Here is a 16,773-nt window from a genome sequence, read left to right on the forward strand (position 1 = left end):
ACCCATAATGACGGGATCCGAGAGCCAATGAAATATGCAGTATTGCCAATTGACCAAAGGTATTTGTGTTGTTAGAAAAGTCAATAGTCAATAAGTCATAGTGGATAAAGATTTATTAAGCACCTACTATGTGCCTTGCACTTTGCTAAGCACTAGAGAGACAAATACAAAAAAGAAAGACAATCCCTCCCCTCAATGAGCTTAGAATCTAATGGAGGAAGACAATACATAAGAAAAAGCGGAAAAATGGTCAAGGGAAAGCTCCCTCACAAAAGGACGTGGGGCAAAAGCCAAAGAAGTCCAAAAATAAGTGCAGCTGGGTGGAAAACGAGGCGATGCCTGAGGGAAAAGTATCTATTTTACATATTTCACCCATGTTTTTTTTTCCAAGTTTCCACCTTGGAATATTTTGACCTTATCAGATTAATCCTGGGTTATTGCTCTGATCCTAATTTCATTAAGATGGTAAAGGGCCTTGAGATTGTGCTATGTGAGGACTGGTTAAAGACAGTGAGGATGTTTAGCCCAGAGAAGATGAGACTTACTAGGAACCAACTAGCTATCTTGAATTATGTGAATGCCACTGACGCAAAGGCTCGTTCAGCATGACCCCAGGACACATAACTAGAAGCCGTGGGTAGAAGTTGCCAAGAGGCAGATTAGATTCCAGAGGATCAGATCGAAGCCAAAGTGCCTTAGGGAGTAGTGGGCATTTCCTAATCCGCCCTAACTAGAGATCCTACTTGTCAGCTACATTGTAGAGGGGCTTCTTTAGGTTCAAGTTAGACTAGAACCCTCTGAGGCCCCTTCCAACTCTGTGACTTTGTGATACCAAGTGTTTTTCTTTATTGCACAGGTTGCCAAGGCCAAGGAATTCTTCATAAGGAGGCCAGGCTACTTCAGATGAGCTTTGTGTGTATTAGACTGGTCCTTGGAAATCAGATACTGTTTGTACTCAGTCGACAAAAAATCAAATGCAAAGTGGGAAAAGATGAAAATGCCATATTAATTCGTTCTATATCATCTCTGGGGCCGCTAGGTGTAGCAATGGATAGAGTGCTGGGCCTGGAGTCATGAAGATTTATCTTCCTGAGTTCAAATCTAGCCTCAGACACTTACTCAGCTGTGTGACTCTGAGCAAGTCATTTAACTCCTGTTTACCTCAGCTTCCTCATCTGTAAAATGAGCTGGAGAAGGAAGTGGCAAACCAATCCAGTATCTTTGCCAAGAAAACCCTAAATGGGGGTCACAGGACCTCAGTTCAAATCCCGACTAATACCTACTAGGTGACCTTAAACAATTCACTCAACCTCTCTGGACCTCAGTTTCCTCATTTGCAAAATGAGGGATTTGGACTAGATAACGAATAAAGTACCCTCCGCTTTTAGATCTCTGACCCTATTATCTCCACCTGGAGGCAGATCTTTTGGGGTACACTGTAGGGCTCTGCTCTTAATGATGCACAAAATTATTTTACACTAAAATGGTTTACTCATACTTGAAAGATTTAGGAACCAGGGCAATAGGCTTGTTGCCTCAGATCCCACTTGTTTCACATGGCACGAATGGAGTTTTGCCTTTTTAATCTTTCCCAAAAAAACAGGCTGAAAACTTCACCAATAAGACTGATGATGAATTGGAACACATAGCAAGCCAACAGTCTACACTGGAAGATGAAATCTCTACCCTGCAAACCAAGATACAAAGGACACGAGACAGTGCCATCAGTGCAAAAGCCCAGGCAGAATCAGCCCAGGGTCAAGCTCACATCACTGAGAAGGTTAGTTTTAGTCCTTCAAGAGCTAATCAAGAGAAAAGGAGCAGTTTCCTATTAAATAACATCTTACTGACACATTGACAAGTGGCCTGGCATATCATAAGTGTTTAATGAATGTTTACTAGTGACTACTTGCTCTGCATCTTTAATCCCAGATTTTTCCCTGATGTTTTATTAACCTATACTTTAGGACTATCAGTATTGTTAAATTTTAGGACCGGTGTCTGCAGCCAAACTGTATGTGCCCACCTGACCCTCAGAGGGGTGTGTGTGTGTGTGTGTGTGTGTGTGTGTGTGTGTGTGTGTGTGTGCATAGGGGGGAATTAAAAGAGAGAGTGGGAACAGCAGAAATGAGGAAAAGGTTGGTACTCAGAAGCACTTTGTAGAAGGCAGGATCCTCCAGATAAATCCCATCAGGGTCCTTCCTCTGGCCCCCATCCTGAAAGGAAGAAAGGAAATAAGCATCTATTAAGTACCTACTATGTGCCAGGTACCATTCTAAGTGCTTTACAAATATCTCACTTGACCCCTGAATTTCATCCTTGACCTGGAGCCACCAGTCCTCCTGATATTTTGGAACATGTCCTTTACATACAGTCCCTATTTCAAACCCCTTTTGAGCTTCCAAATTCGAATGAATGTCTTCATTTAGGTAACATTCCATTTTATACATTCATTTATGTTTCAAAATAAAATCCCAAAATCTCACCTTGGACACTGTTCTAATATAGTTACAGTGCTCAGCCTGTGGTAGGCACTTAACAAATGTTTATTGACTGGCTGACATGATGCAGAAACAAAGCAGCAAGGGAGACAATCGCATGTCCAAGAGATGCAGATCTAGACATGAAATCAGAGGTAGAATTACTGTTTAATTAAGCAGATGCGGACAATCAGCCATTAAAATGGGTTTTGGCGGGTTGAGTGACCCAGGAAAGCCATTCCTTACAGGAGCCAATTTCCTTAAAAGCCTATTTTCTCATCTTTGTATTATTTCATTTTCTTCAGAGACAATCATCACCATGTAACATAGATCTTTTAACCCACATTTTTTTTAATGTGAAATTCTGAGTTGTAGCTGCTAGCTTAAAGTTCCTGATGCACCAGGTAAACTTTTTTTCTGACTTCAAGATAATTTCTAAGATTTTCTGTGAAAATAGAAAGGCTCAGAAATGGAAGTTCTTCTCCCTCTGTCTTTGTTCAATCCATTCATTGAACAACTATTAATTGATGCTTTCTGTGTGCATGGCACTGTACTAGAGCGCCTAGGTTGGTACAGTAGATAGAGTGCCGGGCCTGGAGTCAGAAAGATTCATCTTCCTAAGTTCAAGTTTGGCCTCAGACACTTATTACCTGTATGACCCTGGGCAAGTTACTTAATCCTCTTTGCCTCAGTTTCCTCAACTGTAAAATGAACTGGAGAAGGAAATGGCAAACCGCTCCAGTGTCTTTGCCAAGAAAACCCCAAAGAGCCAGTCATGACTAAAAAACAATTGAACAACAAAATAAAAGCACTGTACTAGATCTTATCATCTTAGATCTGGAACTGGGAGCTGCCTTAGAGGCCACTGAATCCAACTCCCTCATTTTACAGTTGAGGAAACTGAGGCTCAGGGAGATTAAGTCATCACACAGGTAGTAGCAAAGGCAAGATTTGAATCCAGGTCTTCTGACTCTAGATCCAGTTTTCTTTTCCCTGGGTAGTTTTCTCATCTGTCAGGTGATTCTAATAATATGTGCCCTGAATACCTAACAGAGGTGCTATGAGAAGGCAAGAAGATAATGTATATGAAAACACCTCTTATACAGTAAAACATCACAGAAATGAAAAATGTTGTTAATAAAATATTATCAATATCATTATTGATAGGAAAATAGAAGTAAAAGATACAGCTGCTCCCAAAGAGATTGTATTTGAGTTGCACAAGCAAAATATAGAGAATAATAGCTCCCGTTTATATAATGCTTTAGCGTTTACATAGCACTTTGCTCACAACAAACCTGTGAGGCAGATAATACATGTATGACTGTGCTTGTTTTAGAGAGGAGGAAACCGCGGGTCAAAGAGGTAAAATAACTGTCCCATAGTCACACGTTTGGTAGGTGCTATAGCAAGGATTCCAACTCCTTTTTCACCATCACACTGCCTCTCTCTCTATAGGGTGTCTTCACTTAACCCTACTACCTCTTCCATCTATCATCTTCTAGCATTATAATGGAGAGAGCACCCATTGGCCATAAGGAAGAAATCCAAGACCTGGCCCTGTTGCTAACCATATATCTATTTCTCTGAACCTCACTTTCTTCATCTGTAAGACCTGAATTACTGGGGTCACAAAGAGTTGGACACAACTGAAATAACTGAACAACCACCACCTTTGTTACAGGGTTATTTCAGGGAAAGTATTTTGTAAATCATTAGATGTGTAAGTAAGCCAACATTGTTTATTATTCTTATTATTCCCTTCCTTTCAGCCGAACTCCTCAGCTTAATGATCTATAGCCCCTGGCTCTATTTCCTCACCTACTGTTCCCTCTTAAATCCTTTCGTTCTAAGTTTCATACCCCTTACCCTCCACTTCAACTGCTATCTCAGAGGTTACCTATCTTGTCTTCTGTCAGTCTTCATTGTCTTCAAAAGTTTTGTCATATTTATCACTACTATAGGCCCTCTTTTCCTTTCCTCCCTGCTTTTCAAAGTTCTTTTTGCCCTTGGCTTCCTTTACAATACATTCTACTAGTCCTTCTCCTCTGATTATTCCTGCTTCCTTTACTGACTCCCTTTCTTTATTCTTCCTTTCAACAAAGGGTATTCCCCAAAGTCTCCTACATCAGCTGACTTCCTCTTGACTCTCCTCCTAACCCCTCCTATAGTCAGAATGATTGTTCAAGAAAGATTGCTCATTCCCACTTCTGTCTAGGAGAATTTCCTGCTTTCTTTCCAAAAGACCAAATCCTAGACTTTTTCAAATCTCAGCTTAAGTCACCCAAAGCCTTCTCTGACTACTTCACATTGATCTATCCCTTCTCTGAGTTCCTACAGAGCTTGTGTGTGCAACACATTTTAACAAATGATTCAGTTAAATAAATATTAAGTACCAGACATGGTGCTCAGACCTAGGGATACAAAAACCAGAAATGACTCAAGAAACTAACATTTTACTGGGGCAGGGGAGGACTACAGGATGCTTGTCTTCAGAAAGACGCATACATACAAGATGATTTGAAAAGATTGAGAGCATCAGATAAAATTTAAGGGAGTTAAAAAGGAAGGGAAGGGAGGAGGAAGTGAATCCCAGGCATGGGGAACAGGTTCTCCAAAGGCACAGAGATAAGAGATGGAATACAGATGGAGTTCCAGACACAGCATTAGGTCGGCTTGATTATAGGATCGCAGTGTCATAGATTTAGAGTTGAAAGGAACCTTGGAGTCATAGAGTTGAACTCCCTTGCTTTACAGAAACTAAAGCCAAGAGAGGGTAAATGGCCTGCCCAGAGTCACACAGCTAATAAGTATCTGAGGTGGAGTTCAAACCTACCTCATCGTGACTCCAAATCCAGCACTGTATCCACTATCCCATGCTGTCTTTCATACTGTCCTACCTTTTATGTATGGAATACCAGACTAGATTATAAACTCTAAGAAAACATCCATCCTTAATTCAAATAGGTAGCTGGGTGGCACAGTGGATAGAGCACTGGACCTAGAGTCAAGCAGAACCAAGTTCAGATTTAGCTATGTCACCCTGGGCAAATCATTTCACCTAGGTCTGCCTCAGTTTCTTTATTTAGTAAAATGGGAGCTAATAATAGCACCTATATCCCAGAATTGTTATGAGGATCAAATGAAATAATATTTGTAACCTGCTTTGCAAACTATAAAGTAGGTCCTAGTTATTGACTATAAAATATTTTCTATGCACTATCTTATTTTATTGTTACAATAATCTTATAAGGTAGGTAGTACAAGTAAATTCATTTTACAAATAAGGAAACTGAACCATACAGTAGTTAAGTGAATTGCCCAAGATAACTCAGCTAGTATATACTAGGACATATGTCTTCTGACTCCAAATCCAGGGTTCTTTCCATGGTATCACAGATGACTCATGTAAGGGTAGTTCAAATATCACATTAATTAGAGTATTGTTTCCCTTGTGTCTACTTTCAAATCATAGCAAAAGGATGGTTAATAAATACTACATGATGATGACTGATGGTGGTCTTTACTCTGTTACAGGATCTCATCGACCTAAAAAAACAATTTACAGTTCTTCAAGATAAGACAAACTCTAAAGGATTTGTGAAGGGAACACTCAGTAAAGTAAAACAGCTAAAAGAAGAAGCAGAAAAATTGGTTGGGGAGACAAAGGAAAAAATGCAACGAATAAAAGGTAGCCATACTCCATTAATATATACACATAACTTAGTTCTTTCTTTGACAATGGACAAAGTATGAATAAAACCATAGTAACAAATCTCTGTAATGCATGGAACATATTCCTGTGACTTTTTAAGCCATTGATTCATTCAATAATCATTTATGGAATTCTTCTCATCTACAAGGCATCCTGCCAGACACTGATGGAGATAAATGATGAATAAGATACAACCTCTGTGGTTAAGGAGTTTACAACCTAATAGGGGAGATGAGATACTTACACAAACAACTATACTACAAAGTAAAGCAGGATACCAGCAGGAGAGGTATAAACAGAGTGTTTTGAGAGTCCAGTCTCTATGCCTTTGGACAGGTTGACCCTCATGCCTGGAATTTGTACTTGTACTTATAATATATATATACTATATTATACTATATTTACAATATATATCATATAATATACTTTACTTGTACTGTAACACTTTATTTATGCTTCCTCCTCACCTCTATCACTTAGAAATCTCTAGTTTTCTTCAAGACTCAACTCAGGTACCACCTTCTCCATGAAGCCTTATCTGATCTGCTCCCTGCTGCTAATGTCCCTCCAATAAATTACTTCATATTTATTTTTATATTTTATGTGTACATTTGTATTTGAGGAGAGTTGGTCCATGACTCCCTAGGTTGATCCTTATCCCAGATGATAAAATTACAGAAAAGGTAAGATTGTAACAGAAAGATAAAGTGTTGATGTGGGTTTATTTTGTGTGTATGTGTGTGTCAGGAGCTTAAATGTTCTATCACCGCTATATAAAATGTTAAAGAGTTGTTATTGTTGGAATTAGAGGGATAGCTTGCCAAAGATTGCTCATGCTCCTGGTAGCTCTTAAAAAGCCAACCTTGATAGTCATGAGAGACTGTTGAGGTGGGAAACAGGTTTGTGAAGTGACCCTGTCAGAGAGAGGGAGAGAGAGAGTGTGTTGGGGTAGGAAGTAGTTCTTCAAGGAGCACCCCTGGGAGTAGAGAAAAGAGCCAATCATGGACTCAAGGGGGAATTAGTCTTGGCAGTTGGAATTGATCTGTGGAGAAGAATGAGCCAAGGGAACCCAGATGATTAATCCACCCAGCAGAAGTTAGCTTTGTAAGAACACAAGGAGAAGAGAAAGAGCAGATCCCTACCATGACAAACACATGAGCTGCCTTACCCACTAGTATTCTCTACATGTATGACTCATTACCAGTGTACTGTAAGTTTGTACTCACTCTTCTCACTGATACTCTTTGTATTTGTGGGAGAATGTACCCCAAGTTTTTAGGGAGAATATTCTATATCTCTTATTCTTAATATGGCAACTTATTAAATGGCTTTGCTTTGAGCTAATTGTGTCTAATTTGAGCTAATTGTGGCTGACCATTCAAATAAGCATTCTGGTGGGGCTTGTGGTTTATAGTTTTAGGACTCACAGATTAACTTGAACCTATGATAGTAGCCTCTACCTGGAGACTTATGGGTGCCATGATGTTGGGGTGATAACCCAAAAAGGATATCATACCTTATTATGTACATTGTTTCCCCCTATAGAACATAAGTTTCTAGAGAGCAGGGATTGTTTCATTTTTGTCTTAGTATCCCAGGGCCTAGCATAGTGTTTGGCATATAATAAGTGCTTTAAATTTATTTGTCTCCCCACCCCCTCCCAGTACATGATGTACACCATTGGTTTCTGAACAATCTTGTTGATATAATTAGAGTTGTACATTAGGAAACTGACAGCAATGTGTAGGATGGATCGGATAGGGGAGAGATGGGAAACAGAGAGGGCAGTTAGGAGACTAATGAGATATTTGAAACGAGAACTATTGCATTCCAGGACTTTGGTGGTAGCAGTGGGAATGGAAAAAATGAGTCACTACAGACACAGAATCAATAGGACTAGATAATATGTTGGACATGGGAAGTAAAAGGAAAAAGGAATCAAAGAGATTCCAAAGTGCTGAACATTGGTAGCTAGAGAGATGATCTCTAATAAATATAGGGAGTCATTCACATAGAAGTAACAATTCAAACTTGGGGTACTGGAGATTACCAAGGGAAAGAAGGCTAGAGAATGAAGGAGTAGAGAGAATAAGTGGGAAAAATCCAACATTTGGGGCAGGAATAAGAAGAAAAGCTAGTGAAGGAGACAAATAAATGTTGAGAGAAGTAGAAGAAAAACCAAGGGAATGACCAAGGAACCAAGGAACAAAAAAGTATCAAGAGGGAGAGAGTGGCTAAATAATGGTCAAGGAGGATGAGGCCTGAGAATGATGAGGTCATTGATTGCGGCATTTAGGCAATGGTGACCTTGGAGAAAACAATTTCAATAGACTGCTTAGGACACAGGCCGGATTGGAAGAAGTCACTCTTTCTAGAATTTGACTGGGTAAGAAAGGAAGCAAAAGAGGCAATGGTTTGAGGAAGTACCCATGCAGAAGTCACACTCCCTCAAGTCACCATCTCTTGTATGAAAACAAAAGTTTCATCCCAAGGTGTCTGTGAGGATTTTTACACTTGGGGAGCTCAGAGCAAAATCCTCATTTTAGGAACTTGGTTATCAAGAGATTAACATCAATCAGGTTTTTCTTGGGCATATCCTCTACACAAACAACCAGAAAGCTGTCAGTGCTCAAGATAGGGGGATCAAGAAATGAGTATATATTTAGTACTAGAAGGGACATTATAGGCTATCAATTCTAATTCCCTCATTTTGCAGATGAGGCTCAGAGAGTTTGAGTGATTTCCTCAGGGCCATACAGCAAGTAACCATCTAAGGTGGGATTCAAATCTATCCACAATGCCATGTTGCTTCTCAAATAAAATGATTTAAGCCTTTCTCCTAAAGATTCTAAAGCTATTCCACTTAAAGTATTATGACTACAATATACCATCCCACTGATTTTTGCTTTTTCTCCCACTTGGAGCACTGAAAGGGTGACTAATGGTACACTTACAATAGGGTAGAGCAACTGTCCACTCAACCTCATCAATAAGAGAGGCTTAAATCACACATGCCTGGCTCTACCTCTGCTTGTTAGAAAGAGATGCCTGTATAAGCCAAGTTGGTAAAAGACTGAAAGAAAGATTGTATATACATTAAAATATTCCTAGCAGTACTTTTTGCTGTTGCAAAGAATAGGGAAATGGCTAAACAAATTGTGGTTCATGAATGTAATGGATCATTGCTCCATAAGAAATGATGAATATCAAGAACTTAGAGAAGCATGGGAAGACAGGTGAACTGATGCAGAGGAAAGCAAGCAGAACTAGGAAAAACACACACGATGAATACAACAGTATAAGTAGAAAGAACCAAAATAAAACAGAACCTGGAGACTATATCTTTATTTTGACTAAGCTTGACCCCAGAGAAAATATAAGAAATACACCACCCTCTCTTTTTTTTTCCTAAAAGTGGAAATGTGGAACATTACATATGTTGTCAGACATGATGTATTATTTTGCTGAACTGCTTTCTCTTTTATATTCTTTGTTGCAAGGAATAGCTTATTGGATAGAAGGAAAGATACATTCATAAATGTAGGTGATATAAAAACAAGAGATATAAACATTTTAAATTTGAATAAAAAAGAGATATCATTAGAACCCTAGGAAGGGAAACTTGAAGTGCTGAATTTGAATGTGTAGAGTTGGAATGCGCAACAAGTACACAAATCAGAATCAATCAATGGATCTCAAAAACTTAAGCCATACATCTCTCTTCTGTTGCAACTACCAAGCTTCTCAACCCAAACTCCACCCAAACACCAACAGCGTACTTTACCCTCTCCCACTAGAGTCATACCCTCCTCCTCTGATGAATCCCCCTCTCTTATGTTTCCAGGGATTTCCCATAGAAAAGAGAGAATAACCAGTAACAGAAAAGCACTCCATTCAGGCACTTGACTGTCTAATTTGGTCCTAGAAGCACACATGTCCCCTCCCTATTACACACACACACACACACACACACACACACACACACACACACACACACACATATCCAAAGGATTAAGGGAATGAAGATCCAAATACATAGACAAAAATGAGCAGAAATCCACTGAGTAGAAAATAAATTAACTAGAATAAATAAAAATAACTAGAACAAACCTTGAAAATATTTGTCATGCTGTCCTAGCTACTCACTGTAATCCAGAGTCATCACCTGTTTTCATTTCCAACTTTTTTCCAACAACAGAAAATATATTAGGCTCTAAATGATTAATGTCCCTGTAGAGATTTTATTATCTGAGGCCAAAAAGCTTCAATGTCATTAAAACATTTGCTCCAATTTGCATGATATCCTTGAAAATTTTAATTAAAAAGATTAGATTAGATTACATGGCAAAAACAATTGTGTCATTAAGAAGTATGTAAATCCCCACCCCGGCAAAAATGTGGAAGCTGAGGGGAACTTTTTTTTTTCAAATACGTAGTTTCATTTCGGTTTTTTTTTTCTTTCAGATTTAGAAAAGAAGATCCGGGTCTTAAATCAAACCAAGCAAGAGAAAGTCAATCAACTAAAGCAACTAGAAAATCATGTTATAGCCATTAAAAATGAAATTGCCGAACAAGAAAATAAATATGCTACCTGCCACATCTAGGCCATTTTAGAGGGTTAGAGTTGCCTCCTTATATTCTGGCTGCTGATTAAAGCCCCCTGCTTAGAATTATAAAGTCCTGGAAATTGGAATGGCTCTCAGAAGTCATTTGTACAACTCCTCCCCAAAGCAAGAATTTCCATTTACAACAGCCACCAGAAATCGAGATCAGAAAAGCTATTGCGATGTCAGGTAAGCAGGGCTGGAGCTGTCTCTGTAACATCAGTCTGTCTGTAGTTTCCCCACCCTCTGTACTGCTATTTCTTGGTATTGAAGTAGACAGAGGAATTAGAGCCAGGAAAATGTCACTTTTTCTGAAAATAAGAAAGGACAAACAAAAGGTTTTCAAGCATCTTTTTCCTCTTGACATTTTTCTCTTCTGTTAGTTTAAAAGGAGGAGGTGGGGCAGAAATTAGGTATGCAAAACAATTCTATTTAAATAAGCATAGATTCAGGCTTATGCTGTTTCTGGTAAATGAACTTTAATTTTTATTGAATTACTATATTCTGGATGGAATCAATATTCCATATATAATTACCAAGAATGTAATAGATTTCCTGTTAATTTCTGTTTTGAGTTTATTGTTCACATTTATTCTAACAAATGCAGGGTGTCTAAATAAAATGTTTGTGACTTAAACAGGGTGACTTACTTTCACAATGCCTTTTATACACAATCATTCTATCAACTAAAGAATTCTTATGTGGTTCCCCCATACACACACACTTTCAGCTCCATGCAGTGATATTAAGGAAATTGATCTTATGCTTATCTACTAATCAGAATGTGTTTGCATGTAGCATTGCCATAAATCTTGGCAATGATAACATCTGTAGACTTGCAATCATGTTAATATTATTTATTATAGAAGATCAGATTGTCTCATTTTAAACGCAGACTGTGGTTAAACATTTATTATGGTTCCACTTACTAATGCAATTTAACTTAATTTGCTTACACTATTTGGAAAACATCATATTTTACTTACATTATTTGTAAAGTTATCCTTTTGCTGAATTATGCTTTATGGACCTGATCCCATATTCTCAAATGAAGAACATTATATACAGACATAAGCATATGGAAGACAAGGAACAGCTGGACTCCATCTCTACTGTGGGTGGAGTTAGAGGATATCCATTTAAAATGCAACATGGTTAGATACAAAGAAAAAATTCCTTACAGTGAATGTAGCTTAAGGAAACAGAGAACCAACTTCCCTTGAGATCCTGAATAAAATGAAAATATATAAATTTCCTAGGGAAACTTCTCTGAGAGTCTGTTGTAACAGTACCCCACTATCAGCAGTCAAAATTCCAGGAACTTCAAACATCTGGAACCTAGCAATTAACCTGGAAGTAAACAAAAATGGTCTCTGAGTGGTTTGGAAAAGAGCTGTCTCAAAACCCGCAACTTTACTCTGCAGGAGAGGCATGGAACCAAGCTGCCAACATTCTTAGAACCATGAAAAAAAAGTTAGCACTACCTACTTAGTAAGTGTGGTTATCCGGCTTCCCTGGCAAGGTTCATCTTCTCTTGGATTGCAGCTGCACATTTCAGCAGATTAGAAGCATCTGGGAAGAGAGAACTGGCTGCCCCAAACCAATGCACCAAGAGGTGACAACTGATAATGAGAGATGACATAGAATAATATCAACTGACATTTTTGTAATGTCTTAAAGTTTGCAAAGTTCTTTCCTTCTGTTACCCTCATCTGATTCTCACAACAGTCCTGTGAAGGAGGTGCCTCAGATACTGTTTTCATGTTCCCATTTTACAGATGAGGAAACTGAAACTGAGAGAGGCTAACAGCTATTATATGTCAGAGATTGGATTCAGAACCTCATAAATGCAGGTCCACACCCCAGTATCTGCAACGTTTGACTGCCTCTCAAGAATCACTAGGTACTAGGTGTCCACTAAAATTCAGTCAAAGGACAAACTAAGCTTTATTGTACTATTTAGCACCCTCTATATTATGCTTTTATGTCATATAGTAACTGATATTCATAATAAATATCCAGAAAAGTTTAAATTATTGTATTTCAGTATCCTCTGTTTATTAAGGCAGGGAGATGTGAAATGCATTTTAGAAAAGTTTGCATCAAAAATGGTTACACTTTTTAAATATTCAGGCTTAAAATTATTAAAAATTTAATTATTTGGAAAAATCCATTTTTGTGGAAGCCATCATTCTCTGACACCACATAAACATTTGCTGTTATTGTTATTGCAGTCGTGATCAATAAACAAAAAAGAAACAAAGAGATCATATGTTCAGAGACATATGGTAGCCAGTGAGAGACAGTCAGCATCTCCCCCTCCCCTGCCCCGAAGCTCCCAGCAGCTCTTACTTGTAGTCAGGAAGGAAAAGCACAAAAGGACCAAGGAGGGCTTAATCATTGTTAATGCAAATTCAGTTCTAGCCCAGTGCCTCCTTGGTCACTGGCTCCTCCAGCTCTTCAGTCAACCAGAGGTTTGCTTGTCACCATGCAAGATCAGCCCCTCTATCCCAGAGGGCCAAAAGCAGGCTCACCAGTCAAGGAACATTGCCTATGCTCTGTATAAGGCACCAGGAAGGGCAAGCCCAAGCCTGCTATAATAACTAGGCCCTCCTTTGCCAGTGTCCCCCTTCCCCTTTCGCTGAGCAGGTAGTCTGGAACCCAGAGAGTATAAGATTTATTGTCCCCATGTATTTTTAATGTCTCAGTGGAGTGCCTGGCCTAGAGTCAGGATTGTTGTTGTTGTTCACCATTTCTTCTCAAAGAGGACCAGTGATATCACAAGGCTGATGTCTTGACTTGTAAGTGGATTGGATTTAAGTGAGGCAGAGCGGTACAAAGTCATCAACCTCACTCTCTCCTCCAGGGTCATTGGAGTCCAGTGGCAAGAAAAAAGTCAAAGTGACTGGCAATAGACCTGGAGTTAGGAAGATTCATCTTCCTGAGTTCAAATCTGGCCTCACACTAGCTAGCTGTATGGCCCTGAGCAAGTCACTTAACTCTGCCTCAGTTCCTCATCTGTAAAATGACCTTGCAAAGGAAAGGACAAACCATTCCAGTATCTTTGCCCAGAAATCCCCAAATGGGGTCATGAAGAGTTGGACACAACTGAAAACAACTGAACAACAAAAAATTTTAATGTGCAATAGGTATTACCAGACAGCATAGAACTCCAACAAGCTAATAGTCTTTGGGAAGGTTAGAAGTGCTTAAGGGTGTAGCTTGATTCTGCTATTAATTTCTAGAAATAATTCTCCTATCACATTGTGAGGACCCCAAAGACATTGTTTACATAATTGTGCTTCACTGTACTCTTTTTTATTAATAATTTTGGGAGCTCTAGCCCTCAGTCAATACAATTCCAATCTGTAGCCTCTATGTGTTCAATTTAAAGGAAGACTATTGGCACTGGAGTACTGGATTGGAAGTCAGAGGATATAGATTCAGATCTAAGTTCTGCTTTCTACCGACGAAACCTTGGGCAAATCTCTTCACATCTGTGGACCTCAATTTCCTCATGTGTAAAATTAAAGTGATGAACTAGTCTGAGGTCTTTCCAGCTCTAACATCATATAACAAAAGAGATATCCATCTGAAATCTTTTATTGGTGTTTTGGGTCAGGCTTGTTTGAGGCCAGCCCAGTGGTTCATGTTTGGCAGTGGTTCGTGTTTGAGATTGTAATGAAATGAGACACTTCTAGACTGCATAACATTTATCAAAAGGAATTTACTTAACAATCTCATGAAAGGATATTAAGCAAGGATAAAGCATTGATTCAGATGTATGAAGCTCCCCTTGTCTTAATAAGGAACTAGCCTTATCAGGAGCATGGTTTGTGGTGGGGAGGAAGTCAGAGGTCATCTTTAGAAGTGATTTTGTTTGTGAATTGAAAGTCTTTACATACTCAAGTAAGCCTATACAACTTGCTGCAAACACAGCATATAGAACAAAAGGAGACCAGTCTCAAACACTTGTACTTGGAAAGTGTATTTGGGAGGTACAAAAAGCACTGGAGTCAGGGTCAAAATACCTAGGTTCAAATCCTCATTCCTCTGCTAGCTATCAACATGACTTTAGTTAAGTTGCTTCAGGTCTCTGGGCCTCATGGGTAAAATGGTGATAATAATATTTTCACTACCTACTTCAAAGATTGTTGTAAAAGTCAAATGAGGTAATATATATATATATATGTGTAATCTATACATTATCTATAAAGAACTATAAAAACATGAGTGATGGTGATGCCAATGGTAATTAGTAATTGCTTGTATTTCTTCTGATATACACTAGGTGGCAATATACTAAGTACATGTTAAAGTTTACTTTAGGGTGTAGGGTGTGTTCAAGGAAGACACCTCTGGTGTGAGAGCTGCTTTCACAGCTGCTTTCCACCTTTGGTGTCTACCTGATCCACCTAACTCTCACCTGTGGCATGTGCAATGGCCATTTCTGCAGATAGGCTAAACTAGGTTGAGGTTAACCAAGGGGTCTCAAACCTGTCGGTGAGTTAGGGGAATGTCTACCCCAAGCATGTGAAGACTTCCACTGGTGGAATGGGAGAATGATAACAATTTGTTCCAATGGCCATGAAGGCAGCTGAAGCAGGCTCTGTGGAGTGCTTAGAGATTGGTTAGACATCAAAGACTCCAAGGTCATCCCCCGCATCTTGAGCCATCACTAGTAGTCTTGACTCTTTCCTGCCACTGGACTGTGACAGCTCTGGAAGAGAAAGATCGACTATTTCGTTCAAATCTGCCTCACTTAAAAGCAATTTATGCACAAATCAAAAGACATCACCCATATCACTTTACCATTTTTACCTATCTCAAAGTACTGTGGTAACAGGCATGATGAAAACAGAAGATGCAGATACGCTAGAAGCTGTAGTCACAACCTTGCACATAGGCGGCCCAGGCCATAGGGTCATATTCTCACTGGAAGCCTCAGTGGGATTTGGCAGTCCCGTGGGTGTCTGAGAAGCTTTTTAAGAACTGCACTGCTCACCTCCTGGTATGAGGAAGGGGCTAGAAAAGGTGCCCTAAAAGTTGTCTGCCTACCCAACCCTGGCCTGTTTACTGTGGCAGGTAGTGATCCTACCCTGTGGTTTAAACACAAACAAAAAAGTACAAAAATTTCTGCAAAGGCATTTCCCACCCTTAATCCTAGCTAGGCTCCATTCTCCCTTGGCCACATGGTCCAGGTCCCAGGCATTCTGTTTACCCCAGCTTACTGGCCACTCCCATCCAGATCCTCCTTAGACCCCTCCTCCAGTCACCCCAAACTACTTGGCCACTCCTAGATCCCTCCCACAGTTTTTCTATGTATAAGGTCCATCTTGTCTCTATTAAGGTGCTCAGATTCTTATAATCTAGCGACTGCTCAGATTTTTACAATCTAGGCAATAGTTCACAGGTGCACAGATTCCTTAAGAGTCTGGCTAATATGGTGGATCTTTAATAAACCTTGTCTTTGGCTGAAAAATATAAAACTTCTGCAAAGATGATTCCACTCACCATCAGTACATGGAATGTGCACACACTTATAGACAACACAAAATCCAGTTGACCTGAAAAATGAACAGCTCTTGTTGCAAGAGAACTCAGTAGGGTTAGTGTCCAAATAGCAGCCCTGAATGAAACCAGGCTGGCATATGAAGGCCAGCTTACTGAAGTTGCAGCTGGACACACATTTTTCTAGAGTGGCCACAGTGAAGGGGAACATTGTGAAGCTGGAGTATGTTTTGCAATTAAAACTAATCTAGTCAGCAAGCTTGTATGCCTACCAAAAGGAGTTAATGACAGGCTCATTACAATGTGATTGCCACTTGCAGGAAAACACCATGCCACCATCATTAGTGCCTATGCTTCCACCATGACATACCCTGATGAAGTCAAAGAAAAATTTTATGAAGATCTAGAGACCCTTATCATCAGTGTACCAAAAGAGGACATGCTTATAAATTATGAGTGACTT

The 16,773-nt window shown here is 39.4% G+C and overlaps 1 protein-coding gene across 5 annotated transcripts in view; it reads left to right on the top strand.

Moving 5' to 3' along the window:
* The window catches only part of LAMB4 (laminin subunit beta 4), a 155,658-nt gene extending 144,258 nt beyond the window's left edge, over positions 1-11,400 (top strand). For all 5 annotated transcript variants that reach the window (XM_027838868.1, XM_027838867.1, XM_027838872.1 and 2 more), the window contains 3 exons: positions 1,604-1,780; positions 6,018-6,171; positions 10,660-11,400. In XM_027838868.1, the coding sequence (XP_027694669.1) occupies positions 1,604-1,780; positions 6,018-6,171; positions 10,660-10,799 (471 nt within the window). In that variant the 3' untranslated portion in view covers positions 10,800-11,400. The remainder of the gene's footprint in view (positions 1-1,603; positions 1,781-6,017; positions 6,172-10,659) is intronic.
* The last annotated feature ends 5,373 nt before the right edge of the window (positions 11,401-16,773 follow it).

This window comes from Vombatus ursinus, unplaced genomic scaffold (genome assembly GCF_900497805.2).
Source record: "Vombatus ursinus unplaced genomic scaffold, bare-nosed wombat genome assembly UNPS02014830.1, whole genome shotgun sequence".
Taxonomy (NCBI): Eukaryota; Metazoa; Chordata; class Mammalia; order Diprotodontia; family Vombatidae; genus Vombatus; species Vombatus ursinus.